Source organism: Ooceraea biroi, chromosome 6 (genome assembly GCF_003672135.1).
Source record: "Ooceraea biroi isolate clonal line C1 chromosome 6, Obir_v5.4, whole genome shotgun sequence".
Taxonomy (NCBI): domain Eukaryota; kingdom Metazoa; phylum Arthropoda; class Insecta; order Hymenoptera; family Formicidae; genus Ooceraea; species Ooceraea biroi.
The window spans coordinates 5,368,316-5,382,570 of NC_039511.1; the positions used below are offsets into that span (position 1 = coordinate 5,368,316).

At 42.0% G+C, this 14,255-nt stretch overlaps 3 protein-coding genes across 3 annotated transcripts in view; 2 read left to right on the top strand and 1 right to left on the bottom strand.

Moving 5' to 3' along the window:
* Positions 1-20: 20 nt before the first annotated feature.
* LOC105284335 overlaps positions 21-14,255 on the top strand; it is a 66,235-nt gene continuing 52,000 nt past the window's right edge. Inside the window, exon 1 of the mRNA XM_020033273.2 lies at positions 21-101. The gene's annotated coding sequence lies outside the window, so the exon portion shown is untranslated. The remainder of the gene's footprint in view (positions 102-14,255) is intronic.
* LOC105284337 (dynactin subunit 3) lies at positions 428-2,225 on the top strand. Its single transcript, XM_011347741.3, has 2 exons — positions 428-773; positions 1,034-2,225. The coding sequence occupies exon 2, from the start codon at positions 1,043-1,045 to the stop codon at positions 1,610-1,612; it is 570 nt and encodes a 189-aa protein (XP_011346043.1). The 5' UTR covers positions 428-773; positions 1,034-1,042; the 3' UTR covers positions 1,613-2,225.
* Positions 1,823-14,255, bottom strand: part of LOC105284336 (microtubule-associated protein futsch) — a 37,327-nt gene continuing 24,894 nt past the window's right edge. The window contains exons 2-10 of the mRNA XM_011347740.3: positions 13,254-13,678; positions 12,650-12,815; positions 10,986-11,104; positions 5,174-10,729; positions 4,589-5,000; positions 3,956-4,384; positions 3,500-3,701; positions 3,197-3,394; positions 1,823-2,927 (exon numbers count right to left, since the gene is read on the bottom strand). Of these exons, the coding sequence (XP_011346042.1) occupies positions 2,763-2,927; positions 3,197-3,394; positions 3,500-3,701; positions 3,956-4,384; positions 4,589-5,000; positions 5,174-10,729; positions 10,986-11,104; positions 12,650-12,815; positions 13,254-13,605 (7,599 nt within the window). The 5' untranslated portion in view covers positions 13,606-13,678 and the 3' untranslated portion in view covers positions 1,823-2,762. The remainder of the gene's footprint in view (positions 2,928-3,196; positions 3,395-3,499; positions 3,702-3,955; positions 4,385-4,588; positions 5,001-5,173; positions 10,730-10,985; positions 11,105-12,649; positions 12,816-13,253; positions 13,679-14,255) is intronic.

Below are 14,255 nucleotides of genomic sequence, written 5' to 3' on the forward strand. Positions count from 1 at the left end.
CGCGTGGGAAGCTGGGGTTAAAGAGAAGATTTACATCGAGAGTAACATCACGATCGTAAATAATGGAGCAGGAAGGAGCAAACGTGAGGCTCAAGCCGGAGGTAAATACAATATTCATTTGCACACATCGCAATTATGAACAAGCTAGTCTCGAGGAGGAATTCTAGAATGGATTGCCAGAATTTGAAAGAAACACTCATAGCTCCGAGGTTACTCTGAAAACGTGCAGTCTGTCTTTAAGGAAAAGCCGCGCTTCCCTTTAACAGTAATCGTTAAAGGTCAAATCAATCGCGAGTAATTTTATTGAGCGCCCCTGCGTGTGCATTGATAATAATGCACTTTATAATTCACACGTTATTTAACGCTTCGCGCGTCCGTCTCGGCGCAGTGGTTCTCATCCGCGCTCGAGCGGAGTTGCGAAAGCGAGAATAATTTCAGAGCGCGCGTGTAGGCAAGTGCTGCTCGTGTGTGTGTGTGTGTGCGCGCGCGTTGCGCGAAAAATTAATAAATGCAGAAAGAGAGAGAGACTGGAATTTTGATCGTATCTCTATTCTATAAAATTTAGCGCACCGTCGCACCGTCGTCGCGTTCGTTCGAAAGTCGCTTACTTTCGAATTACGAGTCGTTCCTTTTGGTTATGTAGCGCGATCACGTGGTACGGCGCGCCGCGCATGCCAAGTAAGCGAGATTGCGAGTGAGTGACACGAGATAACCTCCTAACGACGCTTCTGTCAAACTTACCTCTTCGGTCGAACCTACGTGGGCTTTTAACGGTAAGTGATCAGCAACTGATCCATTGACATTATCGTGCAATTTATTTCCAAGACACTAGCGTGGGTTCTTTCTGAGAGTTGAATGTTTCACGTTTTTTTTTGAGTGTCGCGTGAAAATAACTGCACCCGATATTCCGCAAATAATATATAAATGTCACGGGAAGTAAGGGTCGAAATAATTTATTACGTATCACACGAGTCATCCGCTTGTTGTACTTTATTGACCGGGATATTTGAAGGTTCACGCTTCTGGGTTTCAGCTTTTTAAAATGTCATCCGTTAAGCTGCTGGAGGACAGAATTGCTAACTTGGAGAAGCAAGTGTACGGGATCGGCAAGACAGTTAATATTGACGATCCCGCACCGGCGAAGGCTATCATCGACCGCCTCCTGGATGTCAACTCGTTAATCTACTCAGCGCTATCAGGCATAGAGAAGCCAAACCTGGTTATCAAGCGATTGCCGGAGCTGAATGGCTACTTGGAGCCCATTTCCGAGGACGTCGACATGCCCACAAGTGCTAAAAGGCAGCTGTTGTTGACGATGGAATCGGATATCGTGGAGAATCACAAACTGTTAACCAAAGTGGAGGAACTCGCGCCTGTCTTACAGTCGGAGCGTATAAAATGTGTACCCGAATTAAGTAGCACTTTCAACAAGTTGTCGCTGTCATATCTCAGGGCGTATGAAAATTCGGAGGAGCTGAGCGCTCACGTACGCGATCTCTTATCTAAGTACAACGCAGTCGTACACAGTATATCGGAATCATTAATTACTTTGGATGCTGTGGTCGCAGCTGCGGAATTAGCAGCCGCGCCAAAGAAACCAATGGAAGATTGAATGAAGCGATCATTCCTCTGTCTTTCCTTGGTCTGTCATTCTTAATTTATATCGCGTTTTAGTTTCCACGTTAATCTTATTCTAACAGAAATTCAATTTTATCAGTAATCTTTTAAATTTATTTGTTATCTTTGTCCTATATTTATTGTAGCGAAATGAAATTTTAGAAAAGAAATGCGTGATTCGGAGCGGGAAGAAGATACGAGGGTCTGTTTAAAATACATTTATTTACCACTTTTACTTGAAATATAAAAATACGCGTTCATCAGTGACTATATGCATACGTGAACATACCTTACTGTTCAATCTCTATATATAACAATGCATTTTATTAAAATAATCATATATTATATACATTTATCCTATCTATTGCTTAATTCTATCCATTGTTCATTTCAGAAATCCTGTTTTAGGATCTCTGAGACAAACTGTCGATTCGTATATAATCAGACGTGTCTCGGTCTCTTATTATTAATTGTTTCATAATTGATGTACAAAGGAAAAAATATCCGAACTATCACAAAAGTAGTTTTAAGTCGATTACAGATTAAATTGAAGCGAATTTCATGTAAACTAGCAGTAAGAAATTTTGTAAATAAAAAAATGGAAATTCGAGAGACCTATTTCGCTAATAAACTCATACCGCATTATCCATAATAAACAGTTACTTTATACAGTATTTACATAATGTTTCCTTAATTATAAATCAGTATAATTTTGTCATATTTTTGATTTCTTATTTATGTTGCTTTTTATTCTACAGAATTTTGAGCTCTTATTTTCCACTTTTTCGTGTAATGATATTTGAATTTTTCTAAAAAACCAAAAATGTTAGAGAATTATTAATATTGTATCTTTGTGAGAATTGTTAACATATCAATAGGAATCAATAGGAACATTGGGAAAGTTCAAAAATATGAAAGAAAAATGTGAAAGTGAATTAAATGTATACTTTAGAACACGGAGAGAGCTAGAAAGAGAAAAATCTAGCTCACGCTTTTCTGTTGTCTTTATAATTCTTTTATCAAATATCTTCTTGCTTATTAAAATTGCGATTTCCTCGTTTAACATGTAACACAATATCATAGTGGACCGACTTCATATACACTTCTGGTGTATTTTGAAAATTCGGTATAATAATGATTTAGCTTTACGTTCGCAAAGCTGGCACTGATTTGCGCAACCACGAGAGGACTGGCTCCAAGCTCGAATAAACTGCTGGGTGATCTCTTGATCTGCTGTGATGACTTAATAAACCCTGAATTTCCCATTTTTCCGACGCACTGACACATATTAAGGGTGCTCCTTCGTCATTCTGAAAGAATTTATATTGATATAAGCGTTTTCGCAGTAACCAATATTCATTGAAATTTATTATACTGCAAATACATTAATCATTAATATATATTTACTATATATTATATGTATATATATTGCCCGTTTAATATTATTATTTAATCGATAAATAGAACAATTTTTTGCAATTTGCACTTTGCAATTTGGACGGATTTGCTATTTGAATATCTCAAATGTTCTATAAGTAATAATATGGAAAAATTATAGTATATGCAATATCGAACTCACATAAGAAGGTCCTTTATCTACATCGGTGAATCCTACGGCGCAGATATCGTGCTTCGTGATGAATCCTGCATAATGATCCGTAGCATTACATTTATCGGAATCATATGTCGGAACGGGTAGGAATTTGAGATATTGTTGTAGGTCCATTTCTCCGTTTACAGAGAATCCCCATCCTGCTGTTACGCAAATCTGTCTCGGCTGAAATATCAATAATAATAGAATATTAAATTTGAACATTGTGCTGATTAAGCGAAAATTATGTATAGTCTATATGTGTATTAAAGGATATGATCAAAAGTATACCTGGATAGTCTGTCTGGGAAGGCAAGCAGCGCTAACGTTTCTGGAGAATATTAATGGCTCCTCCAATTCGATCAAAACGATGTCGTTGTTATACAAGAACTGATTATATTTAACTTGAGGATAGGGCATGATATTTTTAACCGAGTATCCTTTTACCATATTCGCACTAGTGAAAAGTTGCCACTCGTTACTTTCTTTATACCTATAAAATTAAAGTAGATTATTATTCTAAATAGCAAATCACTAAAACCACGTCGAAAATATAATAATATCCAATATTATAAATTAAAATAAAGATAACATTTAAATCATAAGATATCATAAACATTAAAAATCTATATTTTTTCGTTTTATAAAATAATTCTGCAATTAGCCTACAGATTTTACTGCACCACATAATGTAAAACAAAAATCGATAAATTAGGCTTATAAATTTTATTGGAATTATTGAATTACCTGTGAATGCAGGAATAACTGGCCAAAGCGTGCATAGGGCCGAGTATACTAGCCGTACAAGCGGCTCCATGTTTTAACTCCTTTAACAGGGCCACGCTGGACCATTGCCCATTGCTGGCGGGAATCCCACCAGCCAGTCTTGCGGTCGGTCCATCCGCATAGTGCAGGCCGCATGTGAATTCTTGGCACGATACGCGTACTACTTTTTCTGACACGCAGAATCCTACTTGCTCTAAATTCGTGACTAGCGGCCGACGATGATTCGGATTTGTTTTCAGTCTTAAGATTTCTTGTCCATACTGTTCCTTGTTCCACGCGGATCTCTCAGTTGTCTCTGCGCCGGCGAATCCCAAAGCGCGACAATAGGAATCACTGAATTCTTCGCTCCATCCATCCGAGCAGACTAGTTGATAATCATCATTATATTGCCTGTGGAAATGCGTGATTATTGAAATAGTGCTGAAGCAATTTATTATAAAATTAATTCACCATCAATTCATTTATTTTGTCGTTTATTTAAACGTGTCGCATAGTAAATATATGATTTATAATCTTTTCGAATAAAGTTGTTCGCGGTTTTCAGTAAAATCCGAAATGAAATAGGTAAACAATTAACATTTATTATGTGCATACCTTATTTTTAACAGTGGCACACGGTCATCCGACTCGCTCGTCGTACTGCCGTCGGCATTGGCATCCATTTCCGTATTAGTCAGAGTCCTGTCCGCGGTGATATTGGCGATTAGACAGTCCCATTCGTCCGAATGATCCGGACAGTTACCAACGCTGTCGCAAATTTGGAACAAGGGAATGCATCCGCCAGTTTGGCATTTAAATTGATCCAGGTCACATTCGCACAGCTTCTCGTCCTCCCCGTCGACACATTCGGCAACCCCGTTACAACGCCACGTTTGAGGGATGCACCATTTTTCTGTTGGGCACAGGTATTCGTCGTTTCCGCAGCTTTCGGCGCAATTGTGTTCATCTTGATGACCCTCACAGTCAGACCGACCATTGCATCGCCACAGCTCCGGGATACATCTTCCTACAATGATTATTTTATCTCTTACTTAGGTCTTGATAATTATTCTATATTTAATAATTAATTTTCTCGCTTGTTACATCATTCTTTATTATCTCTCTCGCAGATCGTTTATATAAATTATAATATCATCCTATTACTTTACGCATATCTTTTGTTCTTGAGTTACCCCTTACCGTTTGGACATTTGAACTCGTCGGATTGGCACTTCCAGTGATCGCAGTCACGCTCGTCGCTGCCATCATCGCAATCCATGATTTTGTTGCACACGAGGTGCCTTTTCAGGCATTGCCCGCTGGCACAGCGGAAATTACCCGGACAGCCCTCTGCCTCGCAATTTACCTCGTCCGAACCGTCGGAACAATCGTTCTCGGAGTCACATTTGGCGGATAACGGCACGCAGTACGCGCCGTTTCTCGATGTACCATTGACACACTGAAATTGGCCTGCATTACACTTCGAGTGGACAATCGTGTTGGGCGTCGTGTTAGGTTCCGGGGAGCTGCTGACAGCGGCAGTTACACTCTCGACACCTGCATTCAGCGGCGTAGTCTCCACGATCACTCGGATCGTGCTCGGTTTCTTCGTCACACTGTCCACTTCCGTTTCGTGGACGTTGTCAGATGATTGATCCGTAGGGAGAGCGACAGGTTGCTCAATCGTCTCGCTTGTTCTTGCAGCGATGTGAGAAGAATCTGTTTCCCGATCGGTGGGATCTTTGTTTGACGTCTCATTCACAATCGTTGTTCGAAAAACACCTGGTACAATCATAGGATGATAGGTGTAGTTTCTCATGTTCGCGTAAGACTCCGTGACTGGTGCCGAGTCTATTATCTCTTCCGACACGGGTATGAAGCTAGGGTAGGCCTTGTTCTTCGTTTCTACGGTTGTTCCCTTTGTTTCGACAGGTTTGCTACTGTCAGGGCGTGCAATGTTCTTCAGCTTCGATATCGGCAAGATATTGCCTTTTGTGTCAGCTAGAACAAATCTGGGCACGCTTGGATCTATATCGGAGCTCACTGCGCTGTCGCTCAATTCTTCGTCATTTCTAGTGGCAACCGTCCTCGGCAATTCAGTCTGGAAAAGAGTTGTTGGATTGGGACTCTCCGTTAAACCGTTCTCCTCATCCTGATCCTCCAAGGTCAGGTCTTTCTCCTTCTTATACTTGTACTTATCAAAGCCTTTCTTGTCAGCCGGTTTCTTCTTGCTTTCCTGACTCTTCTCTAGTGGTATCACTGTGAGCGCTTCCTCGGGAAGTTCATCCGGATCCGGTTGGATTAACATTGCCTTCGGTGTCGTCGTCATGAACAGCGTTCTGTAATCGAATTCTATCATCGGTTGCGTGTCATCAATCACTTCCGTGACTGGTCTGACATCCTCGGTGACAACATCACTTTGCGCAGTCGAAGTTCTTCCTATGCTAGCTGTAATGCTACGTTCCGTTATGGGTGTCATAGGAGTAGTCTGCACTCTCATGCTTTCTGTCGAACCTTCTGTTCGATTTTGTTCATCTGTATCGTGTCCGATTTTTTGACCAGATCGCAAACTCACGTTACTCTCATATACCGTCGTTGCTGCCATATTCCTTTCCGACGATGTGTCATAAGTGTCCGCTTCGACGCTGTGAGTTACCGCGTTTTCGTTCTCTTTCGCCTCGTCATTAATCTCTTCCACGGAAGCTTTTGACTCGGTTTTGTCGATAGTTGTCTGCTTTGTTTCTTCAGTTTCAGTCGGCATTGGTGACGTTGTTAACGCATCAGTCGTTTCCGTCGTTTGCAGCTCCTCAGGCAAGATCGGCACTTGAGCCGTAGTCCTGGCGGTCTCCAGCGTAGATTGAGTCGTGATCTGCGCTGTTGTAACAGCTTCCTTCTCGGACTGAGCCAAGTTCGGTTGCTCCGTGTTATTCTCTTCTCGTTTGCCGTCGTCGATCACAGTAGTGATCTCAAGTTTGTCGGTTGCCACTGTCGTCGACATTTCTTGTTGAATCTCCATCGGTAACACTGGTTCTTGAGTAGTCAATCGGACAATTTCTGTCTGATTATCCAGACCTTCCATTTTCGTGATTACCGGACTTTTTGTTGTATCAGAAAGTATCTCCTTGTCCGGTCTGTTTTTCTCTTTTATAGCGTCAAATGAAATCGTCGGAGAAGCTATATCTTTATAAGGAACTCTTTCAGGATCAACATTCCTGAAAATTGTTTTTCTGGACTCGTCTATGATTTTAATTGGAATATCCTTGCCGATGTGATCGTGTCGATATCCTTTGGACAGAGTTTCGTCCGTAATGTCGTTGTAATGATCTTCCACAGCGTTCTCTTCTGGTTTCTCTGAGCTGTTAACACGACTTTCTACTACGAAATCTCCGATTCCTTCCTCTGCTTTCTTCACGGTAAGAGTTGTTACTTTGGCAGATTCGTCTATCGTTTTGTTATCTCTGGATTGCATCGTAGTTTGCGAGGTTGAATCCACCGATTTGTCTCCTACCATCAATGGAATTACCTTCAGTGCTTCGTTATTTTCAAAAGAAGTATTATTTTTCTTATCTATAATATCTTTTGTTACGTCAATAGCGTCCGCTTTGGCAGAATCGCCATCCTGATGTAGCGCATACGGAATTTTAGATTCTGTGCCATTGGTAGCTTCGCTGATATCCAAGTCGTTTTTAATAGCATTCTTCGCGCTATTATCGTCTACGACGTTCGTTTTGCGGTTTTCTTCCGTTTTCTTTGAGGTGTCAACCTTTCCTCCATCGCTCGGAGAATGCAAATTGACGTCATTCAACAAATCTTTGCTTTCTGTTTCGTTTACTTTGTGTTTTGTATCATCCGCATTAACGTGTAGTAACGGTCGATGCGTAATGACGTCGTCGATGTGAGTCTCGAAAGGATTGGGAACGTCTTGTTCGTCCTTATCCAATCGCGGTGCCTTCGCCTTCGCGCTTTCTTTCTCCTTTTGAACGTCCGGCAAGAATGGCGACATATCCTCAACGTGTCGCTCGTCATTTGCATCAGGCTTTATTGCGAAATGATCTACCGAGTTTTCTGGGAATATTGCCGGATGGAGCGGATGGCTAGTTGAGTGTTCTTGAACTTCGTCAGGACGAATCGTGTGTTCACTATTGCTCGCGTGAACGATATTCTCATCCGAACGTTCTGTCGATGAGACCGTGTCATTCGCGGATTCCTGCAGATTGATTTTCATCGAGTTCTCCACTCGCAATGTCTCATTAGTGGTTTGTGAGCTCAGTTCTGGGATAAGTTCTGGAATTATCGAGTGCAGCTCCACAGGTGGCTGAGATTTTGATATCAGCATGATGTGCTCGTCGTCCGTCGATTTCACGACAGGTTCCTTCAGCGGCTCGACGTTGTGGGCGAAGTTTTCTGGTACTTTAGGGAAAATCGTCGTCGGCATGTGCTCAATGACGTTCCTTTCGTTCGAATCTTGCGTATCAGATTTGGATCGTAACTCGGGCTGAAGTGTGTTTTCTTCCTGGCGATCGGATGTTGTCGGAGTGGATACGTCAGCAGAAGTAATTCCCGATAACGTGGTCGTTTCGTATGATTTAGGATTGTTGTGCGAGTTCATACTTACGCCATTTATCTCTATTGTATGGAAATGCCTATTAAGCGGAGACCTCGTAGTCGAATCTGTTTTGTCTTCCATTGGTATAACCGGTGTGATATTCGTCATAGTACTTGAATCAGATTCTTCAGAAATATTTGCATTAATGATTGATGGTTGTTCGGTTATTGAATCATGTTCACTGATCAAAGAACTTTCATTTTGGACATTTGTATGAATATTTGTTTTTACAATAGAATCAGTATTTTTGTCTTCCTGAAGGACAGGACTTTGCGTAGATTGTTCCATGGTTGTATTTGATATTTTGTTATTCTTATTAATTAATGCAACATTTTCATCACCATCTTGTTTTAAATTTTCATAATTTACAGTCGTAAAATCTGTCTCCTTAGTTGTAATTTTATCGTCCTCGCTAGTGTGGGTTTGTATAGTTGTTGATTCCATTTTAGTTTCCACGTTGTCGTTTATAACAGCAGAATCATTTTTGGATATGGGTAGTACCTCTAGCAATATTTCATCATCCATTTGATTGTCATTAGATTTTATAGTTGTGGTCGAAGATACAGCATCATCATTTTCATTTATTGAATCAGTAAGAGACGTAGATATATCCATATCTGTTTGCGTAGATGATTCGGTATTATCATTAAATGGTTTAGCAGTAGATTCTGACTGACTGATTGATATTTTAGTGTTCGATTCCATGTATGATTCCGTTGTTGTTAGATGGTCCGATTCCGTTTGCGATTTTACGTTATTACCTATTTCTTCGGAAGTTGCTGCTGGTTCTGCGACAGTAATTGGCTCCACAGAAGGTACTATTTCGGATTCTATAGTGATAGATTCTATAGTAGTTTCTGATTCGATGGCCGGCTTTGGCTCGGGTTCTGCAGTAGGCTCCTGCTCAGAGACCAGTTTTGGTTCAGTAGCGAGTTCCGATACAGTAGTCGTAGATTCTGGTCGAGCAGTGGGATCTGCTTGAACAGGTGATTCTGTTGAAGCGGACTCGGGTTTAATAGTAGATTCTGGCTCAGCACTGGGCTCTGTTACAGCAGCAGGTTGTGGTTCAGCAGTAGGTTCTGGCTCAGCAGCAGATTCTGGTTCAGCAAATTCTGGTTTAATTGGTTCTGGTTCCGCAGTGGGTTCAGCAGCAGGTTCTGGTTCTTCAGTGGATGATATTTTAACAGAAAGTTCTGATTCAGAAGTTGTGTCCGCTGAATGATGCGAATGTTCATGATTCCAATGAGAATCGTATTCATGTATGTCTTTCGTCGTTGGTGTAGATGTAGTATGCTCTTCGGATTGTGAATCAACGTGTTCTATTATAGATCTTGACGTAGACGTTTCAGTTGATCCAGGCTTAAAGTCCGGACGTTCCCAAGTATTGGGATGTCTAGGCTCAAACTGCGTTACGCTCGGATCTCTGCTTCTACCCTGAACAAAATCGTGAATTGGCTCCGTGCTGGTTTGTGGCATTGCGTCATCCATTTCAACGTTACTCAAATCATTGTCATCCACGCAAGTCTTGCCATCCTTATCTAACATTTTCCCGGGACTGCAAGTACACGCGAATATACCCGCGAAATAATTGTATTCACAGCTTCCGGTACATTCGAGATTACCATGTTCACATTGATCGACTAGCTCTTCCACTTGAAGCTTGATCAAATAATACCGTCCTACCATGTCACCATTTTTATGGAGCGCGTCTTCAATGTACTTCTGATTTTGCTTGACGGTATCCGAAGGTGGATGGCTCATTCTGAATTTCACGTCTCCGTTCTTTTTGATATCGTATACTCTGATCACAGGCATGTTGTCTATATTTTGAAGAACTTTTGCTAAATGGTTTTCTATTTCAGCGCTTACTTGTCTATATACTTGCGATTTCGTATCGCTCAAGTCATTACTCCACTTTAAGTTGTCCAGCCGCAGGATTCCATCCAGAGCGTTCGGTACAGTTTGATATAACGTTTCGTCAGTCGTAGGCCACGGTGGAAAGCTTGAAGTAAAGGGCGGTGGACTTGATGGCGGATTTTTCACATATCCTTGACCGAACCCAGCCGTGTGTATGTCATTAAATTGATGAGTGTTGTTCTCTCCGACATTCTCCAAGGATTCTGTAGTTACTTGTGGTTGCATCACACCAGCTGAAATAAAAATTTGTAGCATTAAATTTGAAATTTGAGGTTTTTTACGATGTAGATAGTTGACTCCAGGATTAGAGCCGCGTCTCTTATTATTCTGATTTTTTAAATGTTTAATTTGATATCTTTAAAAATATATTTAATATATTGTTTCATTATATTTTAAATTTTGTTAATATCCTTTGTACAACTAAAATGTTTGCAAAATTAAATTTGCAAATTAGATTTGCAAAGATGATAGAATGAGAAGGCGACTTACTTCCGACCACAACAGCCACTATCACGATAATTATTACGACCAATGCACATCCCCAAAACATTTTTTTCCAGTATGAATTTCTGGATCGTTTGTCTTTCGTGACGTAGAGCTTCTCTCCCCTGTAACATAATTTCGACATCACATAGAGACACGGTCTGTTTATCGTGCGCATTTAATTATCTTCCTTGTCCTAAACCCAGAAAGCATATTTTGTACAGCGTTGCGCATGTAATGCGATTCCTAGCAATCTCCATCAGTGACCAGCCAATGGGATTAGAAGCTTTCCTGGTACACCCCGGTTTAATCCCTCGCTTTATGAATGCCTAGTCTCTTGACTGTGTAGTGTATGTGACGTGTAGCTTGTGGCGCATCTCCTTGCTCGAGTATCCGATGAATTTTAGAAATTTTCTCAGATAAAAATGCGGAATTTCGCCTGTCTGGTCGCGGTATTACGCTTTTTTTGAGCTTAAATCTTATCAATTAATCATTCATGGTTCCTACATTCGTCAATTGCATCAAAATTATTTGATCTGGAAGTCGTCTTAGTACTCGATACGCAGACACATCGGATCCTTGGACGTGCAGTCTTTCACGGAGAAACACGTCCGGTTCGACCGAGAGGAGCGGTAGCTGTATAAGCATGTTAGTGCGCGACCGCGTGCCCCTAAAAAGACACCTAAATACATTTTCACTAAGATAGTTCCCCAGCTTCCTTTTTTCCTCATCCTCGAAAGCATCCTTCAAGTACCTGAGGGCTGTCAGCCAGTGGGAATAGTCGACCAGTCCGGCGGCAGGGTCTCTCAGGCTGAGTCCCTCGCGGCCGACGCCGGGGCCCAAATCAAAACGCACTCCAGCTACGGTCGTTTCAACCTCGGCCTCAGGACCCCTGCTAGATACCGTGACAACAGAAAATACTGTCTAACTCTTTCTTTCTCTCTCTCTCTCTTTCTCTCTCACTCTCTTTCTACTTTCTACGAGTGAGTCTTTTCAATTCTGGTAGCAGCTAATCTTTGTGCTATCTGCTGCAGCTAAAAACGAGGCATCCGTATCATCTGGCGACTCTCGGCACGAAACTCGTACATGCGGTGCCTCTCCGAGAAATCTGTCTGAATTCTCTACCGATCCTAACGTTTTCGGCCATAGCTCTTTATCTCTGACACAGTGCTTTCAGGAAGGGTACGCAAGGGTAGTTATTGAGACGAACGCTCGAGTGAATTATGAGCTATTAATGTCTCCTGTGAAGAATGTATACCTGACAGTTTTAGTATAATATTTTTTACACGGGGCAAACTCCCGTCTCGTAGCGCAGTTAATATGTTTAAGGGTAATTTAAGATTTTTCATGTTTTTACGACATGAATGATCGACAATTATAAATATTTTATAACGACGAGAGAGAACTTTTTATCATACTTCTTTAGAATTAATCGCGACGATGATTTAACTTGATACATATAGATAGAGAACAGAAATCTTCTCTTCGTGAGCTCTCTTCCTCTCGTTTCTATCATGTTTTCTATCTTGAAAATTCGCAAGAGCACGCCGGGCTGGTAAATGGTAGTCACAAAAACAGTTAATAAGAGTTAAGTAGAAGACAGAGCGAGGAAGGAAAAAAAATGCAATGTAAGCGCAAAGACACGTTTGCTTCGACAAACAGCTCGTTACCTGATGTACTTTCGATGCTCGTTAACCGGCACGAAATACTCCTCGTAAGGATCAGCTGGTACCTCGCAGGCTTCCTGACCTTTCGTTTGAATATTGTTGCCCGTGTATGGCCTCATCGAAACCAGTTCCAGATTTACGGCCTCGATCTGTTCCTTCTTTCCAGACTCTATGGAAAACGGGAAATCGAATTTACTAGTCGAAGTATATCTGCATACACTAGGTGCAACTGGTTTTCGTTTTCCGGTCGTACACGAAACGGCAGAGAAACCGCATTCCTCGAGGTGGTAATGAGGCTAAACGGAACGAAAGTTTCGCCCGCTCAAATGGTATCTTACGGATAGTGGAAAACGTGAACCGGTAAGTTCGTCTAGAGCGATTTTTTACGTAACATACATCTCTGCTTTCATTCAAATTCTATCCACCTTTCAACGCCAATAACTGTAAAACAAACTCCCACCTCATAGAAATGCAGTTACTCGTAATCATTAAGCTCTTCCTACGCCCTTGCCTGGTAATATTTCAAGCTCTTAGGTACTCGCACGTATAACGTGTTCATGGCTTAGCGCCAATGTGGTAGTGCAATATCGCGTACGTTTGAACTTACCGTTGACCTGCACGCTCGCGGCGCTGTTGTTGAGGAAGCTGGCATCGTTGTTGTTGCCATTCCCGTGGACGCCGTTGAGCTTCGGTTCCGGCAGGCTCTTCTCCGCGTTGTCGGCCGGCAGCTCGATCCTCGTTTCCGTTTTGTAACACGGTTCCGAGGCCGGCTTGACGGGCTCGACGTAGTGCTGCGAGACGAAGGACCGCTGATGGCCATTTTCTATCGGCGCGTCGTCCGCCGAGGACTTGCGGTCTTGGTCCGAGGTCACTTGCTGCTGGCCGCCGTTCTCCAGCTTGGCACCAGACTCGCCCTCGTTGGCGAACGCCGGATTATCCGCGCCAACATCGTCCGACATCTCTCGATCGCGTCGCCGAAAGCTACTGAGCCTGATAACGTCCGCCTGGTATCGTCTGTCATGCGTCCCGTTTCTGCAACAAAATCGTCAGGAAAATCATGTAACGCAGTCGTTCTGTTGCATCTTACGATATCCGTTTCTGCGCTCTCCCTCCATTTTTATATTGTCAAACTAATCTTTTTCATCTGCTTTATATTGCAATGTTTGTTCTCTTTGTTGCTTTAGATTATTGCTAAATTGTAAATAGCGGAGTAAATCTTTCGAGACACACTGTATCAGCAATCGCATTTAGATATATTCGTGGTCTGCGTCAATATATTGTAAAAAGTTAATTTGACTTTCAATTAACTAGTCTCTCGTTCGCTTCGCAGAATCTATTCCGGGCGCTTCGTATTTTCCGCCAAGGCCGCGAATCTAATCGGAGGGGAGAGTGAGGCAAGGAGACTGTGAATTATTGAATAAACTTAATTAAACCTAGTTTTATTTAGAGCTTGTCGCCTGTCGAACTGCAAACCGGCCACTAACGTGGATCCACGCCAATGACGTCAACGGTGGAAGGTAGACTTGTACCTTCCCGCATGAGAGGAGCGAAGGAGAGACGTGAGAACCGTGAGAGAGACATCCTGCTGGCACATCCTACCGATATCCTC

Coding starts and splice junctions, on each gene's coding strand:
- LOC105284337 (XM_011347741.3), top strand. CDS start 1,043: ATGTCATCCGTTAAGCTGCTGGAGGACAGAATTGCTAACTTGGAGAAG.